The sequence below is a fragment of the Oreochromis niloticus genome, linkage group LG14 (assembly GCF_001858045.2).
Source record: "Oreochromis niloticus isolate F11D_XX linkage group LG14, O_niloticus_UMD_NMBU, whole genome shotgun sequence".
NCBI classification, from domain to species: Eukaryota; Metazoa; Chordata; class Actinopteri; order Cichliformes; family Cichlidae; genus Oreochromis; species Oreochromis niloticus.
In genome coordinates, this window is record NC_031979.2 from 4,249,365 (window position 1) to 4,269,046 (window position 19,682).

Sequence of the window (19,682 nt, forward strand, 5' to 3'; positions counted from 1 at the left end):
GAATGCAGTAGTGCTGTGCACTGTCCATTAGGGCTGTTACTCCTCTCACTGGGGAGTGTTTATCTCCTGGTGTGTGGTCCACAAGTTGGACCCACAGAGGTTAAAGTGGACACCATACATGGTGTCAGTGATCAAAGACCATTTGCTTTGGTTATTCAGCACTTAGTGAGGCTTACTCCTTTTTAATATCTTGGTTCCTGAGGGGTGTCCAGTAACGTATTCTCAGGCCAGGATCCCCAGTTCTCCTCTGGGACCTGGACCTTATCCTTGGTGCCCTTCAGTGCTCTCCTTTTGAGCCACTGTAGGTCACTGACCTGAAAACTATCCTTGAAAACAGCCTTCTTGCAGCTGCACCTTACTTTTTGTAATTTTATTTAACATAGAAAGAAAGCATGTCTTATTTTCTGTGCTTGATATTTAAATAAATTGACTGCATCTGCGTTTAGAAAATCATCTGTAAAACTAACCATACCTATGAATGCTATCCAGGATTGCATTCATATGCTACTTTGCCTTGTTTAGTAAATCTGGCTCCTAATGTCCTGGCTTCACTTACATTATATTGCCAAAAGCATTTACTCACTTTTCCAAGTCATTGAATGCAAGCGCTCCAATCACTTCCATGCCCACATTTGTATAAATTCAAGCATCTAGGCATGTAGACTATTTCTACAAACATTTGTGGTTGCTCTCAGGACCTCAGTTAATTCCAGTGTGGTACTGTGCATCAATTATGAAATTTCCTTTTTTCTAAATATTCCATACTCAATGTTAGAAGTGTTATAACAAAGTGTAAGCAATTGGGAACCACAGCAATTCAGTCATGAAGTGGTAGGCCAAGTAAAATCACAGAGCGGGTTCAGCAGATCCTGAGGCACATAACACACAGAGGTCTCCAACTTTCTGCAGAGTCAATCACTATAGCTTTCAAACTTCACGTGGCCTACAAATTAGTTTCAGAACAGTGTGTAGAGAATTTCATGGAATAGGATTCCAAAGCTCAGCAGCTAACCTCACAAATGCCCATTTGGAAGAATGAACAAAAATGTGCATAACACACACCCAGACATCGTGGAAAGCCAGAAGAGCTGAAGCTGTTATAACTGCAGAGGGTGGGGCGACATCATATTAAACCCTATGGATTAGGAAGGGGTTGCATGTGAAGGCAGTTGAATGAATGCTTTTAGCACTACAGTGTATTTGGTGTATCCAGATGAATATCTTATAATTAAGTAAGTTTAAGGCTAGAATACATGAAGGAATAGGATTCTGTGTGTATTCGCTCTGAGCAGTGTTCATTTTTTCAGCAGATTGATTTAGTTTATTTTGATTAAAATGTAATTCAGTTTTAGTCGACTACATAGCACAAGATTATAGTAGACTGAATCTAAAGTTGATTCAGTTGACTAAAACGTAAAGTGTAAAAGTTTGTCAAGACAGTTGCTCCACACGGTTTACAAAGCATCTTATTTTCCTTGACATCAAATGCAAACTGTGTTCATTTATCTACTCTTGTTTTCCTCCAAAGCAGATATTTGGTTATGTTTCCATGGGCCCCCCACCCCACAACCACACAAATACCTTCAAATTGCACCTTACTGCACAAGGACATTGCTTTTGATTGGATCACTTCCAAACTCAAAAAACAGTTACTACGCTTGAGGTGCTTGTCTTAATTTTTTTTTGTTATACTAGAAAACCAAAATATTTGAGGAAAGCTTTGAAACCATGACTATAGATTAGAGAGTTTTAATGAAGCACACAAACCATGGACTCACCACACGTTTTGAAAGTGCCCACTGTTTTTCTGAATAATAACCTTTATTGAAGATGTTTGTGAAGTAGATCAATAAGTACTTTATATACAATTAATCAAAAAATAGGTTATCATCAAAGTAGTTTGCAAGGGTACATGTTATCATAGGACAATATTGTATACATTGTATGTTGAATGACAACAAAAGTCTGAATTTATACCTGAAATCTGAAATCAGTGCTAGCTCTGGATGAGATGCTACCTAAATTATTATAACTTAGTTTGTAACTGAACCAAGGATAAATCAGTCCTGTCTTTCATTCTGCATCCCTATAGTGCTGGATCTTGACAGAGTATAATAATGTCATTTTAATATGAATTAATTAGTAAGAAATCAATGTTCAATAATTTCTTTAAATAGTGTTAGCTAAGTGAAATAAAAAAAATAAAAAGACTACTGAGCTATAGCTTGGAATTAACTTAGCTTAGCATATTGGAATCAGGGGAAAACAGCTAGTGTGGCACTTAGAAAAATAAAAAAACACAAACTGAATACAAAAATGGGTGGCATGAGAGCTCTCATGAAAAAGAGGCAAAACTTTTACAAAAAGGTCCTGTTGCCTTGCACTAATCTTGGACTGGACCCTGTCTCCGTTCAGTTTCTACACAGGCTAATAATAAATCAACTGGTGAACAATGATGCTAATATTTTAACAGACTTCATAATTTAAAATGCAATTCCAATGAAGGCCACTGGATGCTTGATACAAAACCATTCTTGGCTGTAGCTGACAAATATTCAAATAGCACAGAATCTTCTTGAAGATGGAAAATAAATACTTTATCAATTACTAAATACTATTACTAAAAGTGTACTGGTTGCTATGTTGTAAATTATTGCTTCATTATTGCAAACCAATAAGTGTTGAATGTAATACCATGTTACAGACAAATTTACTGAAAACTAACTGAAAAGCAAATATTAGGCTCATTAGTCTGCTAGCATTAGATAGCTAAAGCAGCTGGAGACACAACAGACAACTTATCATTCGTCTTATACTAATTTAAAATCTGCCCCAAGTCCACCATCTGAGGTGCATGTGTAATTGGTGCATTGTAATATAAAGTCGCAAAATCTTGTCATTGGATATTCACTCATAGCCTTGCACTTACCGTCCAATGACAAAGTTTACATTAGCTATAAACTATAACAGCGTTTCATTATTTTCTTTAGTTTTTCAGCAAATCTCTACAGAACAATCATCATCTTTCTACACAGTGAAAGAAAGAAGAGTTTAAGAAATCCATAAAACTATAAAAGGTGCTTTAATATTTTTCTTTCCAACTTGAGTCATTGTTACCAGATGTAGTTTGTTTTTAAATGGAGCTTTGGAGCTGAAGGTTTATCTTTGAACTCTAGCTGTTTCTCCCTGCTTTCAGTTTTTATGTTAATCTAAGCAAATTATATATTGCATTGATCACTGTGCTGAACATACAGACATGAGAACGTCACCCTTTTAGAGAGACAAATATTCCTTCAAAGGTCTTTTATTTAAGACATTTTATTTGTCAAAGAACAGATTCAAGCAACAACAGTTTGGGGATAATCAGATAATTGTGAATACTGTTGCTTTTTTCTAACATTAAAGTGTAAAATCCTTATATACCAATGTACCATATCCCAACAATCCGTAAGCATTGTTCCTTTAATTGTGCTAGACGACAATGTGTATAATGTACAAAACACAGCCTAACACCTGTGGTTATATGCACTTAATGGCATTGCTTTGCATTGATCCCTCTGCTTTCTGAGATGGTACTTTTCACCGAAAGTTCTCAGGATGTGAGCACAGCGTTAAAAACTGTACAAACTGCTGCTGGACGGTAAGTGTTGAAGAACTAGAAAAATATTCTGGTAGCTCAGCTTTTCCAGGGGTGCTGTGGTGTCCTCTGTCAGGTAAATAAAGAAAAGTTCATATTCAGTGTAGAGAAACCAGGGTGGAGGTGTCAAGCGAGTTACCAAAGGAATAAGTGTGGGGGATGTTGAAAAGGCCAGCAGGCATCTTATCTGTCCATTAAACACACGCATACATTGGAGTCTTCAGATAGAAACCTCGTATTCTCTGGATTCCTGTGAAGACATTGCACGAGTTTGGTCAAAACTCAAAGCAGAAAACTAAACCAGTGTATACTTTAAAATGTGAGGACAGCATGTTACACAAACATGATGGAACAATAATGGAAACAATTCTAGTTTTTAAAGTATTAATAAAAAAAACAATAAATGAGCAGAGGAACTTTAAAAATGCAGATAGTTTTATAGAGGTGCACTGCATGGAACAAAATAATACTCATTAACACTTCTCTGTAACACACACATGTTTATATTATATATACATAAATCAGGCAACATCTGATTTGTTAGACCACATGCCAAACATTGTATTGGTCCCCCTTTTGCTGCCAAAAAAGCCCAGTTTTATTCATATTAGACTAATAAGACTAATCTTGAACATAGAGAGAGTGTCTGTCTTCTGAATCCAAACTGGAGTTGAGCAACCATAATTAATAGTGCAGGGACCAGAGCAGGAGACATTAGGGAACGCTGATGTCTGGCTAAGGATAAACTTGGATTTTGTAAAATAATTCCCATCAGCAGTGATGACACCCAGTTACGTCAATAGGAGGTCACTACAATGAATATTGAATCAGTGTGCAACTTTGCCAAAACAATATTGGACAATTTAGTTTTTTTAAGTCTCCTCTTTAATTGGACCAGGAGTGCCATGTTTAACAGCATGTTCTTCTTAAATTGGTGTCTGAGTGGTGTTGGGTTTATAGAAAATTAGGAAACTTTCTGGGGAAAACCTGGTCTTGTTAGCATCCATCCTACTTTGGTTGGAGTCATACTAACTGTCAGAATCCTCAAAGCACAGGCTGGGGAGAGGGAATACCAGCAATTTTTCAATTCAGCTTATTAATCAAACATTAACCTAGTCAGAGTTTTAATTCATTTTAATTCATTTGAATTAAGTCAAGTCTGAGCCCAAAAACCTGTTTAATTTGTTGTTATCTATGATTCAGCTGGCCTTTACTCAGCTCCTCTCAGACTTCTCAGACTAATTCTCAAAATAATTGTTGTGAGTGATTTTAACATCCCTGTAGATGCGTAAAAATGACAGCCTCAACACTGCATTTAATATATTATTAGACCCAGTTGGCTCAACAGCTCAACCACCACTTTAATCACATTCTGGATCTTGTTTTGTCATATGGCTTATAAACTGAACAGTTGTGTTCCTCTTTTGTCTGATCATTTCTTAATAACATTTAAATTCACAATAATGGGTTCCACACCAGCAAGGCACCCTTACAGTAGATGTTTTTCTAGAACAAAAGAATGTGTGGCCCTATAAAAAAGCTCTCTGTAAAGCTAAGACATTGATTGAAGAAAATAGGTTTCACTTCAGCGCTGTAGCCAGGCTGACAGACAGTCAGAGATCTGGCTGCTAAAAATGAAGTAAAGTAGAAGTGTAATAAAGCTTGAAAGAAATCCTAGTACATGTACCTCAAATTTGGTCCTTTTGTGACCAAACTGTTACCTAGATGGGACAAATGTTGCATTTTTTAGAGTATTTAGGCAAATGAATTCACTTTTGATGCATAAGTGAGTATTCAGGAAGTATAATAAAAAGAGTATTTCATGGGAAGATCGAGGACTGACTCACCTCATTGTTCTTCAGAAATTGGCAGCATGGAAAGTGAACAAAACAGCAACTTAGACACTAAAGGAACATCATCAGTTGCCATATGTTGAAGAACTAAGTGTTGAAAGCAAACGTTTGTTTTTATTTATTAATCACAGATATGTTACTGTTGCTTCTGCTAAAAGGGATGGTATACTAAAAAACTTGGAATTTGTGATCAATATATTATGTTTTTCTTTGACAGTGTCAAAGCAGTAACTTTCAGTAGATCTTCCACTCTTGGATTTGATTCAAATCATCGTGGACAACCTTTTGGTGCTGATGACCCATATTGCATTATTCAGAGGTATATAGCCTGCTATGTAGCCTTACCTTACTAATATAATAAGGGTAGATAATATTAAGATAACATCCATTAGTATACCACAATACAATGCAATGAACCACAAGGTGGTTCTAAATGAATGCAGGGCCATTAGATTTGATAGCGTCACCGACTGACAGCTGTAGGGAATGTTGACTCACCATTGTCTCATAAACTGAGTTGTAAAGTGTAGACTCTCCAGTGATATTTTCATATGGTAAGTTGGAGTACAGAGTGAGTCTTAGTGGCTTCCTCTGGAACCTGAGCACATAGAGAGAAGCACACATCAATTAAAATAAGACAAAAACAATTTAAAAAAAGAAAAAAACAACACTAGTTTATTAAAAAAAGCCACTGTTTTCATAAGCAAGCTCTTACAGAGATGTATGTGCATAAAGAACATGACCTTACGTGCTTTAACTGAAAAACTGTTCATTTAGAACTGAAGACCAAACTCTCATTACTAATTATTATCTTCCACAAAACCCCAATTCAGGTATAAATTAGTATATGTTTGCTTTCTGCACCAGTTTGAGGCCACGCTCTGGCTTTTTGGTCAACATTGTTCTAAAATCCATGATACTAATTCTTGTGTCCAGTCCTTTCAGCTAAATATGTTTTCATTTGCTTTCAGTACATCCCAGTCAGACCAAAACCACCCAAATCTCCTTATTTGTCACAGAGTTCAGAAATTTATGTTACTAAAAACTTGCATGCACATTGCATGACTCTCAGGAAATATTTAATAAAACAGGTGTTTAAAAGCCAATCTTTTTCAAAACAGAGGCTGTAGCATTACCGTGCTGGAAATAAGTGCTTATTACAAAAATTGTGTATATTTTAATTCTTTTCTCTAGTCATAATGTAATTTATTATTTTTTTTCAGCAGCATTTTTCAGCAGCATTTTTCTCCATTCTTCAACTAATTTTGACATACTTTGAAAAATAAAGGTAGAGCCCAATGATGAGGATGAGGAAGAAGGTGATGGAGATGAAGACAGCCAATGCTACTTGGGCTCCTTCCATCCTTAGGTCTGCAGTAGATACTGTTGGAGAAAAAAAGATTGTGAAGGTTTAACTTTATTTGCAGCATTTTCATCATGAATTTCTGATTCAAACTAAACAGTTGATATTAAGATGGGCCTACTACTTAAAATCTAGAAAGCACTGATGTGGTCATTAATATAAGATGATAATACTGATAAATTCCTCCTCCTCCTCAGAAGCTTCATCTTCCTTTACTATTGGAGTCCTAGGGTCAGAGCCTATTAGTCTTTGTGAAGTTATTGAGATTTATCTTCATTGATGGGCGTCCATGTCTTGAAATAACAATGTACTTGTTTTGTTTTATTTGGTTGCTTTAATATGAATTCATACATTGACTGAATTAACTTATTAAGACCCAGAGAGGTTTGCCTGCTAACTGGAACCCAACCAAGTGATCACCTTGTAGAGCTGACTGCAATATTACCAGTGGTTTGCAAAGTAACTAAGGCAGAAAGTACAGTAATATACCTTTTTTTTTAAATGACAACCTATGATTTGATGTCTTTAGTTTCATTATACACTCTAAAAATTACAAAAAAAATGCAAAAGCGTTGAAATAATAGGTCTGTTAATATGTTTGACTGCTATTACACACCTTTACAAATATAGCTGAATTCCACTCCAGTTGTCTTTATTTTTTTATACAAATTATGATTATATATTGCATATATATTGGAAATATTTCTAGCACAAATGATCCTTTTAAACTGTTCATCCCTCATGGTAACTCATTGTGTGCAGGTAGAATCAGAAAGTTTATACAAAGACTTTTATCTCTGCAGGTAAACTTACCAGCTACTCTGTGCTTATCATACTCTGTTGGGTGGGCTGAGAATACAGAAAGAATGAATGTTAAATAAAAAACAGCAAAAGAAATTAAGAAAATACTTAATAAAGTACTGTTTGGCTGACTGAACTGAATTTTATTGAATATACCACCAGATACACTCTGTCAACAGTGATGAAAGTTCAACAGAATAAAACTTCTTGACTTTATCACATGACACATTACATGTGCAACTACAGTCTAACTGAAGGAGGCATTTTGCAAGCACAGTGAATACTTTTTTATCGACATTTTTTTTAACTTGCAATCGTATATATGCATAATTTTCACAGTTTTGTGGATTGTTATGAGTTTAATTCCATTTAAAATCGAATCTATTAGCTTACAATTTTCCTAGTTGGTATGTTAATTCATTTCATCTCATCTACCTAAATAAGTCAGCTCCCTTAAAGTTTTCCAGTTAAATTGTTTAAGAAATGAGCTTTTGATTGTTTGGGTTATTTATATATATATATATTTTATAAATCAGGTAAAAATAAAAAACTTACTGAAGTGCATTTGGATATACTCCTTATTACTTTATTGTATTGTACATTGCAAAGATTACAGTACAGATAGTACGCAGAATTAGGTGTGTGTCAAGGAATGGTTGCATGGCAGAAAGGACTTGGGAGACAGGAAGTCAACTGAAAAAAGTGCAGCTTTAATGCTGAAGGAAATACAGAATTCAAAACATATGAAGAACAGGGAATCCAAATGGCAGAAAACTCATAAAACACAGGGCAAAGTCACACACAGCAAAGCAGGATGATATTACAAAGGACCAGATGAGATGCAAACACAAGGGCAGAGAGGCTACACCTGGGAGGACAGCTGAAACTATTCAAGACAATGAGACAATGTACGAAAATGAGAAAAATCATTACCAAAATAAACCTGGAAGCACAGAGCAGAAACTATAATTGTAAGGAGATGTATTTTGTTTACTGAAATGTAATTTGTATTTATAATTTTGGTACAAAATGTAACAAAGGCTTATTGAAACCCTTTTTCTGCTCAGATATTCTGTACCGTTTGTAATCAAACAACAAATCAGTTCATTATTTTGTGCATATACAGCAGCTGGGCTGTGCAACCCCTGAGACTCCTCTAGTAAAAGTAAATTACAGATGCATACCCTCAGTGGAGTCCTGATAGGTCTCTCCTGCCTCGTGGTTGTTTGTTTAACATGTCCTTATTGCACCCTGTATCCCTGAGTTGCCTTGATCAAACAGCAGGCTCAAGGTAAAGGCTGCTCTTTTGTTATTTTAGCCTCTAGACTGGAACAACCTTCTTCAAAGTGTCAGGACAAAAAAAATCAATTTGAAAAAAGACAGTTCTTTTTCATCTATGGCCTTTCGCTGTGATTGATGTGAGTTTCTGCTTTTCCAAAACATACTTTTTTTGCTTAAGATGATCTGTCTTTCAGTCTTTAAGGTTTCATCATGGTCACGTTAATCTCATCTTTCCAGATCACGTTGCTATTCAAGGTTCAATAATAACTCTTTTTGCATTTTTTCTTTGACTTTTGTATGTTTTGAATTTGAATTCATATGGAATTTACATTTCCAAATATAATCTTTTTGCTTCTGGCTTGGCCACAACCAGTTTTGCTGAGCTGTTTTCCTTCACATGATCTTAAAAAATGAATTGACAATGTAGAAACAAGGCATGCTGCAGTTTTCTACCTTTGCAGACAGGTGGCAGCCCACTCCACTGGGATGGGTGTCCAGGGACACAGTAGAGAAGAGGTTCACCCAGCAGCTGATGGCCAGTCTGGCAGGAGTAATGCAGGGTCTCTCCAGCCTGGAAGTGGAGCTTGTTAGAGCTGGGCATCCCATAGGTGGGGGTTCCTGGATGATTGCAAGGCTCGAAGGTCTCAGCTGAAGGCAAAGTAATGAAAAATTATGGTCACAACTGTGTAATTAATTAACTCCATGGCGGGTCACAGAGTTGTTGTTAATTAATATTTCTAACAGAATGCCATTACTTAATCAGTGGGACAGGTGGAGAATGATATTGTCAAGATTTCAATTAAATTGTGATGGTTATTCACAATCTGCAAAGAAAGACAGCATCTATTGTTGTAACAGCATCACTGTCACTCTTACGATATTCACTAATAACTAAGAAATGTCAACATTTCTGTCCTGATGGGAGTTGTGTCCTCCAGGATGACAGTACCACCATTCACAGGACACAAGGTCTTAATTAACGATTTGAAAATGATGAAAATGAGGTGAATCATATCCTGTGTTCTTTGTATTCCCCAGGTCTAATTAGATATTTAATACACACTGGAGCTTGTTTGGTCTGGTTAGGTGTCCTGCTTGGGTTCTGGTTTTAAACAAAATTGGGTCATTAAATTTGGCAATGATGAAGTTAGAAATCTGTAAAAGTGCAGTGAATTTCTCTATTTCTACAACTAGGATACTATAATCTGTGAATAGTAAAAGACTTAATGTAGATGATGATACTAGTTCAGCCTTAAAGAAGGCCTTCATACCCGTTTTAAATTAACAGAGTTAATATTTTCCTTGTAGATAAAGCTTATATTTAGGGTTGGATCAGGTGACCTTGAACCATTGTAGTTATGTTGCCATAGCCTGAGGCTGCTGGGGGCTTCCTACGCTGTGCATTTCTTTTTTCCTCATCTCTTTTGTATTAATACATATTTATACACTACTATTACATTTACTCACTAGTAACTATTAAACTCTGACTCTTTCTTCCATAGAGCACATTTGTCCTGTCTCCCAGTGCTCTCTTTTTCTTTCATTTCACCACCAACTGGTCATGGTCGATGGCTGCCCTCGCTGATCCTGGCTATGGCTGACGTTTCTTCCTGGTAAAAGAAAGTTTTTCTTTCCTAGTGATGCAAAGGGCTTGCTCGCAGGGGGCCAGGTTGGGGTTTTGTTCTATTATTTAAGGGGATTGTATATAAAAGATGGACATAATGTTGCAGATGAGCAGTCCAGAGTTCACTGGTACTCTCATCTGTACCTTGGGCCTCACAGTTAGAGAACTGACTTCTATCAATGAATGCTACATACACTGACTGCTCTTCCAATGGACTTGTGTGTTTCTCAAAAAGAAAGGTAAGAAAATCCCAGGAAGTTTATTGTGTTCATCTGGATGCAGCATTTTTCAGTGAGGGTGTTTCTTCACTAATCACAATGACTTCTTCAGTCTCAGCTAACAGGTGACAGCAGTTCTCCACAACCTTATAAGCAGTGAAGTTGCATAATTACTAAAACTAACATCAAATGTCTAACAGTTGTCACAACAACCACAACAACAACCTCATTTGTGTCACTATTAATATGCAAATTGTGATGATCATTGATCAATGGCCATTACTACACAGAGAGTAGGGGAATGTCTGCAATCACAGCTGTCGATCAACACTCTCATATCTTGCAGGCCTTGCAATACTATATTATCCCAATAAACCATTGCTCTTAGAGAGCATGTTTTTTTTTTTGTGTTTCCTAAAATTTCAAAAATTAAAAGTAGGACCAGAGGCACAGCCGTTAGCTCATCTCTTGTGAAGACTGACACCCTCTTTACTTTTCATTTTAGGCTTTTACAGTTTTTTTTAAATTCACAGTTTATTTATAAAACTATAAGGTCTCATTAAAAGTGGCACAAGTACAATGTTTACATACAGACCCATAAGACAGAGCTTACGAATAAAGCTCAAACTTGTACTTTCATACCTTCACACACCAGAAAAATCCCCTCATGAAGTCTGTCTACTAATTTCAGTCATCTACAGTAATTATTAAAAGGGAAGGAAAAGTGTGCACATACGCAGGCATCTAGGTAGCTTCTGGCTCCACCTGGGGCCTGATGATCCCCGACTGAAGCAGGTTAGCAGGCTGTTTCCAGACAGAGTGAAGCCCTTGTCGCAGATATATTGGATAGTTGAACCTATGGTGAAATGAGTACCTGACAGCACCCGTCTGCTATGCTCCACCTTTCCAGGGTCAGCACAAGACACCACTGGGAGGACAAAGAAACAAAGATTGTTCATAACTGACCAACTACTGACCAGCATTTTTTGTTCTTTAATCTCCTGTTTATTTTGTCTCGCCTGAACAGAGCGACATTACTAACCATGACCTTAACTTCAATCCTGGCTGATCTGAAATGCTTCTAACAGGAAAAGCTCAAAGTAAATGTACCAACGGTGAATGAAGTATGCATGTAAAAAAACCCCGCAAAGAAACCCCCAAAGAGTTTGCTGCTTGTGCAATATCTCTGTGTCTTTGTCCCTGAATGATTGTAATATGTGTCAAGGAGTACAAAGTACAAATTAACTAAAATTACTCTTGCTTGGTGTCGTTTATTGCACTGGATTATTAAAAATCTGAAGAAACAAGACCTATTGGCAATTTAACAGTTTATTTATTTAACAAACAGGGCTCAGTAGTAAGAATCATACACAGTCACAACACCCTGACAGGTCCTCATGCTGGTCACCATCTTGGTCGCACGCTGCTGTGGGAGGGAATCCTATTCTTCAACCAACACTTGTTACAAAGTCAGTCAGTGTGGTTGTGTTGGTCTCTCTGTCACAAACAGCACATCCAAGCTCATCCCAGAAGTGTTCAGTGGGGCTGAGGTTAGGACTACAGGGAAGCCATTCCATCATCTCTACTCCAAATTCTGGAGCTGGTCTCTGATAAACTCTGCTCTGTGAGGGCGAGTTGAGATATGGGATTGACACTGGTTGCAGAATCTCATCTCAATAGCTCTCCTCATTGAGGTTGCCTCCAGTGATGACAAGCATTGTTTTACCAGTGAGGGAGATGTCGTCCCACACCATCACAAAAACACAGATTAACAGTGAGACCTACTTATTGTTCATCACTAAATACAAATTTTTAGCTGTAGCTCATCTGGACTATTGAATTTTGACCTAGAAATGGATAGCAGAGCTCATGGCTAATCCCAGTTTAATATGAAGAAGTTCACATATATGAAAGAAAGTACTGTGTATGTAACTATCATCTTTCCCTTTACTTGGCTATACGTATTTCTCACCTCTCTCACAGCTCGGGAGATCGCCGCTCCAGGTGAGGTCCCACTGGCACATGAGTAGTTCAGAGCCTACCACCTGATAACCAGGGTAACACTGGTAAGTCACTACGGTGCCCTGAACCAACTCAGGGTGAGACGTACTCTTCCAGCCATTAGAGATCTCAGGGAGCTCAGGGCAAGTGTCATTACGAGCTACTTCTGCGGGAGACAGCAAAAAGTAGAAGACAAAAATCTGATGGTTGTAAGGCTCGACTGAAAGGTGCTTTACAAGACTTTAAAGTTCTTTCTATCTTTTAATCAGTCTATCTACCTTTCAGTAATTATGACTAAAATAATGTTTGAAGATACAGTTTTAAATCCAAAATGTCCATGTAATGGGAAATTTTTGCATAACTTGGAGAGAAACTGAGAGTGTTTAGCTAATACATTAGTAGGCAATTTTTTGGCCCTGCTCAAAATGTATGGATAAAGCTTTTAACTCTGGGTCAGTAGTGATTTTTGTGCTTGAAAAAACCTAGGGGTGGTGGGTGGCCTTCCTACAGCAACTCAATTTAGTACTGTGTTCCTGCAGTTGTAAATGTGTTAGTTCTTGGGAAATTAAAGTTATCTAAACCTCTGCTGGAAAAGTTTCTGATAGGATTGGAATCACCTGGTACACACATGCTTCTCAGAAGATTTCACTATAAATAAAAACATCGTCTTTTAAAAGAAATTGTCCATTTAAATTTGCTTTATGCTTCTCACCTAACAAAAACAATTCTGACAATGTAATTGTTATATTAAATGGTTTGCTGCTAAAAAGCAGATTTTGATTTCACGTTAACCTGGAAACTTAAAGCCACATTACTCATGATTTCTATTCTCATTTCTTGTCTATGCAGCCTGAAATAACATTGATTCTTATAACATCAAAAAAAGTCATTGGTATTGTTTTCATATGTTAGACAGCTGTGTGCTGCTGTGTGTTGAGTAACATTATAAAATTTTACAGAGACATTTAAGTATGTATGAGGTGGACTCTTATTCCTATTGTGCACAAAAGAACATGCAACCAGCGCCAGTGGAAAATGTCATGGATCGGGTTTCCAAATTAAGTGATGTATCAGCTGGTCAGTTTCCCAAGGAAGTACAACATTTTCAACATGTCTGCGCTATATGGTATAAGTTAACCTGTGAATTCTGTGCAGTGTCATTCTACCATTTGATTGGTGGGTTGTAGATGTGGCTCATACCGCATAAAACATCTCAAACCTGAATATCTGAATTTGTCTTCAAAGCTTAGATTCAGTTGTTGACAGTATTTTCCAGCAATTTAAATGACCTGTTCTCTGGGCAAACTGCCATACCTGTTTGCTTTCCTTTGCTCATTCCTACATAACAGCACTCTTCTTAGGAGTCTAATTTCACCAGACTCACCAATGTAATTGCATCTGGGCACTAGACAAGGAAAATTCTCCAACACCTGCCTGTTTTGATGTCTTGTGTTTACATTACTCCAACGTGTTTCATGAACCGATTGTATCAAGCTTTCCCTTTCTTTTGCTGGTCATCTGTATTCTGTAGCTTTCCTTTTCCTCTGAATTTATTAGCTCTTATCAGATAAAGTGTAGTCGCTGTGGCATGGTGCTGCACTAATGAAAAATTCTGTCCAAAACCAGGGATGGCCTCTTATTGCTTCCATTTTTAGGTGCCATATCAGCAGAAATAAATTCACTCTTTTTCTTTTTGCCCTTTTTGCTCAATAATAAATATGTGTTAGGGCAAATGAGTACGGTTCTGCAGCTGCAAAAATGCATTGACAGGAGTGTAAGTTTTGTGGGTGATCCACCAAAAATGCAGCAACATCATTGCAGTAATGACAAGCATTCTACCCACTCCTGAGATGAGACACACAGAGGTGTTTTGCATTGTGTAGTGATCCCTGTGTCGAAATGTGACTAAAAACCTGAAACACTGCAAAACCACTATAGGTTTCACTTAAGGTTTAGCTTCCAGACAATGTCATAGTTTGAGTTTAAAGAAAAACCTTCAAAAGCAGAACCAGTGTACAATGCATCTGGTTTAAAATTCACATGTGGAATATGGCAGAATGAATATGAGCTGAGGTATAATTGTGCCTAAGGCTTACCAAAGAAGTGGACCACAAAACCATTTCCATAGCCATAGACGTTAGTGGCAGGGTCAGACTGAAACTGGATGGTGACATCAGCAGTGGAGGTGTAGAGCTTAAAGCGGGACTTTGATCCTCCATACTGACCCAGCAATTTGGCTGTAAGGTCATCCCCATCATAAAAGGTCAACAGGTCATTCTTCCCGATATTTAACCTGAAACAAAAATACAAAGAATAAAGTTTTATCTCTGTTAGTGATATTTAGTATTTTATTCTTTTTTATTTACTTTTTTGAAGGTACTTCATCCCTCCTCTCTCTGGCCTCACCTTTAAATTGCACCTTCTCCACGACAGATGTCTGACAGAGCTTAATGTTAATGGTAGGCCTCACAATGTGCTCATGCATTTTTAAAATGACAGTAATTACTCAAAGAGAGTGAAGACAAATCTGAGCCACACAAAGGTTACATATTACTAATGTAGAGTATTGCATTATTCATCAGGGGCAGCATAGGTCTGGTTTCTCACTGCAGAGAACAACGTCAAGATTTTAATGTGACATTAGTCTAAAGTAAGGTCGTGGTTGATGACCAGAAAATGCGCACTTAAAGTTCACAGTAGACTGAAAGTAAAGCTGCAACTTCTTTTTTTGGCTGCTTCTTTTGGGTCACCACAGATCATCTTCCTCCATCTCATCCTATCCCTAGCATCCTCCTCTACCAACCCTCTTTCACTGCATCCACGAACCTCCACTGAGGTCCTCCATCCTGGAAACTCCATCTTCAATATCCCTTGTCCAATATATCCACTATACCTCCTTTGCACATGTTCAGACCATTTCAGCCTTGCCTCTCTATTTTTGTTTTTCAAAACGCTCAATCCATTTCTAATTCTGTCCATCCTCGTCACTCCTAATGAAAATCTTAACATCTTCAACCCTGCCACCTCCAACTTGGCCTCCTGTCTACAGACTATACTTCCTTTCATTCTTGCTCCTATCCTTTTGACACTCATCTCCACCCACTTCACCCTAGAGTGAGTACAGTGCCCTTGCTTCCTCACCTCGCTTGTGCACTGTACATTGCTTTGAACTGTGCACAACGCACTGCATTTAAATGTATCTACCTTCACTATCTCTAAAATTACATGTTCACCATTCTTTGCTAAACTCTTCCTTTGAATACTTTCCTGTTGTTCCTCATTCCACCATCATGTCTCCTTGTCCCCTTGTGCTTTACAAACCAAAACTAGTGGATTCTTCATTTTCATTGCAGCAAGTCAGTAATAAAGAAGCATATTTGCTTAGAAGGCAAAGAGTAAAAGTAGACAATCTTTCCCTGTTTTTTTACATAAAATCTGTTGTTACAGCTGGGCGCAATACAAGAGTGACCCCGTTAGAGCCTTTATTTAGTTTTAGTTTCTTCGTTTTCCATTAAGTTATTGGTTATTGGCCAAATACAGTGGTGGAACTAAAATTAGTTCAGATAGTAACTAAGTTTTTGCCTACAACATATATGATTAACTCAATAAAATGTCCTGTAAATAGTGTTTATATCATTTATACTTTAAAACAATCTCCATCTTGCAAACTGCAACATTAGAATGCAATTTACGATCATTTATTGGCACATTAAATACATTTACTTTTGATATTCAGGTAGATATACTTGTCTTAGAGAGTCTGTGAAGGTTCTCAGTCATCCAGGTCATCGTAGTCAAAGGAGTTTGCAAAGAAAAGCGTCTGGACTTCTTTAAGTTGCTTGAAGACGTTTCACCTCTCATCCGAGAAGCTTCTTCAGTTCTAAGGTCAAATGGTCGAGAGTCCCAGATTTAAACCCAGTGGGAGTATCCCCCCAATGAGGGACAAAGGACCCCCTGGTGATCCTCTAATCACATGTGCCAAGGTGTGAAAGCGGGTGTGGGACCTAATCAGCCAGGGTTTCGGGTGAGCCCATTGTGAAACCTGGCCCCACCCTATCATGTGATTTCCTGAGGTCAGATGGCCCAGGATGTGAGTGGGCGTTAAGGCGTCTGGGGAGGGAACTCAAAACTGGATTATAGATGGCAGACAGTTGGTGTCGTAAACCACCGCCTCTGTTCAAAGATGGTCGCTCACAGTGGACATAGATGGCCTCTTTCACTCCTCTTTCAAACCATCTGTCCTCTCTGTCCAAAATGTGAACATTGGCATCCTCGAAAGAGTGACCTTTATCCTTAAGATGCAGATGGACTGCTGAGTCTTGTCCTGTGGAGGTGGCTCTTCTATGTTGTGCCATGCGCTTGTGAAGTGGCTGTTTGGTCTCGCCAATGTAGAGGTCTGGGCATTCCTCGCTGCACTGTACAGCATACACCACGTTGTTCAGTCTGTGTTTTGGAGTTTTGTCTTTCGGGTGAACCAGTTTGTGTCTGAGTGTGTTTCTGGGTCTGAAGTACACTGGGATGTCGTGCTTGGAGAAAACTCTCCTGAGTTTCTCTGATACACCGGCTACATAGGGGATGACAATGTTGTTGCGTCTGTCTTTCTTATCCTCCCTCGCTGGTGTCTGATCTTCTTTTCTGTGCCTCTTTGCTGACTTTATGAACGCCCAGTTAGGATAACCGCATGTTTTCAGTGCTTCCTTTACATGTGTGTGTTCCTTCTTTTTCCCTTCAGGCTTGGAGGGAACATGTTCTGCCCGGTGGTGTAGGGTCCTAATTACTCCAAGTTTGTGTTCCAGAGGGTGATGGGAGTCAAAGAGGAGGTACTGGTCCGTGTGTGTGGGCTTCCGGTAAACTTCAATGTTGAGGTTGCCATTCTCTTCAATGTGCACCGCGCAGTCCAGGAAAGGCAAACAGTTATCCTTTGTGTCTTCCCTGGTGAACTTGATGTTTTTATCCACAGCGTTAATGTGCGCAGTGAAGGATTCCACTTCTTGTGTCTTGATTTTGACCCAGGTGTCGTCTACATATCTGTACCAGTGGCTGGGTACTCCTCCTTTGAAAGAGCCAAGAGCCTTTCTTTCCACTTCCTCCATGTAAAGGTTGGCTACAATAGGTGACACGGGGGAGCCCATGGCACAGCCATGTTTTTGTCTGTAGAAGCCTTCGTTGTATTTGAAGTATGTTGTGGTAAGGCAGAGGTCTAACAGTGTGCAAATCTGATCGGGTGTGAAGTTGGTCCTGTCTTCCAAGGAGCTGTCTTCTTGTAGTCGTTTTCTGACAGTCTCCACTGCTTCCGTGGTGGGTATGCAAGTGAAGAGAGAGACTACATCAAAGGACACCATGGTTTCATCTGGATCCAGGGTAAGTTTCTGGACCTTGTCGGTGAAGTCGGTGGAGTTCTTGATGTGGTGTGGGGTGTTCCCCACGAGAGGTGCAAGGATGGTAGCAAGGTGTTTCGCAATGTTATAAGTGGCTGAGTTTATGCTACTGACTATGAGTCTGAGTGGGACCCCTTCCTTGTGGATCTTAGGAAGTCCATAAATGCAGGGTATGGCATCCCCTGGATAAAGGCGGTGATATTTGAGGCGGTCAATGATTTTGTCCTTTTCAAGGTCTTGAAGGCAAGCTATAACTTTCTTTTTGTAGCTGCTTGTGGGGTCTCGTTTTAAAGCTTCGTAGGTGTTGTTGTCACTGAGGAGAGTAGTGATCTTTGTGTGGTAATCTGTTGTGTTTAGGACCACGGTGCACCTTCCCTTATCCGCTGGTAATATAATGATGTTGTGGTCTTTGCTCAGGGAAGCGACGGCTGTCTTAGAGAGATGTTTACTTGATACTTCATCCACAAAGTGAAGTCTCCAAGCCCAAGCTAAGATAACACTGCTGACATTGGCAGCTCTTACATTTTTAGTTCCCATTAGATCTTCAGTCCATTCATTAGGGAATGAAAAATCCATTCCCTAATGAATAAAGAGATTGCATGTTTTTGGGCACTCGTTCTCCTCCCACATTAAAAAAACCCCAAGTCTCTAATCTTTAAAAACAGTAGTGTGAACTAGTATGTTATAGCCAACAGTCAGAACAAAAATAAAATTAATGACATCTTGAACCTTTACAGAATTTTCATGAGACACACGAGACGTTGTTTTTCAGCTGACCCCTGGATGAGTACCACAATGTTAATAGTCAATAATGCAGAGATTTCCCTCTAGGAGAAGATTGAGTTAATATTGTGGTGAATAACTACAGTCCCTCGCTTGAAAGGCACAGTGCCTTTCATTTGCACTGATTTGACCAGAGCTGGAGCTCTTTTAAACCTCAGGGCTATTTGAAAATGTCACCTGGGGTTGAGCTATCTCTTTGTAGAAGGAAGATTTAGAGCATGGAAGAAATGGCTTAGCCAGAATAAAGCCGTGACATGCTCTTTGCTGTCGCTAATTAATCACCAGTGGCTCCTGATAAAACTCATTAGCCAGCCTCAGATTGAGCTATTAATCACTATGGGAATGCTGGAAAATCAAATGTTCAAGAGGCGTGGAAAGAATCGACACATGGCAATGCCTAGAAAAAGATAAATAATTTTATTATTTTTCTCTTTCAAGGAAATGGTGGGAATGTGACTGAGCTTGTGAACAGATGAGAATATGATTGTGGAGTGTTGATTTTTCCATAGGCAGACCCATTTGTCTTCTCTCAGCTGTAGAGAAGCTGAGAAAAGACAAATGGTCACACACAGTCTTAGCTCTTGTTATTATATACTTGTTAGGACTTCTCACTGAACAAATTACATTGCAATAACGCTAACTGTAACCCACTAAACTTAGCAAAGCTTGATCAAGATCCAGTATTTACCATGTTTCAAGCTTTAGGATTCTAACTGAGAAACAAGAGTGACAGCAATGACTGA

General features: G+C 38.4%; 1 protein-coding gene across 1 annotated transcript in view; it reads right to left on the minus strand.

The window, feature by feature from the left end:
- Window positions 1-1,788: 1,788 nt before the first annotated feature.
- sez6b (seizure related 6 homolog b) overlaps window positions 1,789-19,682 on the minus strand; it is a 151,131-nt gene continuing 133,237 nt past the window's right edge. The window contains exons 9-17 of the mRNA XM_025898305.1: window positions 14,875-15,071; window positions 12,750-12,944; window positions 11,514-11,705; window positions 9,389-9,583; window positions 7,667-7,702; window positions 6,765-6,873; window positions 5,989-6,088; window positions 5,485-5,493; window positions 1,789-3,887 (exon numbers count right to left, since the gene is read on the minus strand). Of these exons, the coding sequence (XP_025754090.1) occupies window positions 3,858-3,887; window positions 5,485-5,493; window positions 5,989-6,088; window positions 6,765-6,873; window positions 7,667-7,702; window positions 9,389-9,583; window positions 11,514-11,705; window positions 12,750-12,944; window positions 14,875-15,071 (1,063 nt within the window). The 3' untranslated portion in view covers window positions 1,789-3,857. The remainder of the gene's footprint in view (window positions 3,888-5,484; window positions 5,494-5,988; window positions 6,089-6,764; window positions 6,874-7,666; window positions 7,703-9,388; window positions 9,584-11,513; window positions 11,706-12,749; window positions 12,945-14,874; window positions 15,072-19,682) is intronic.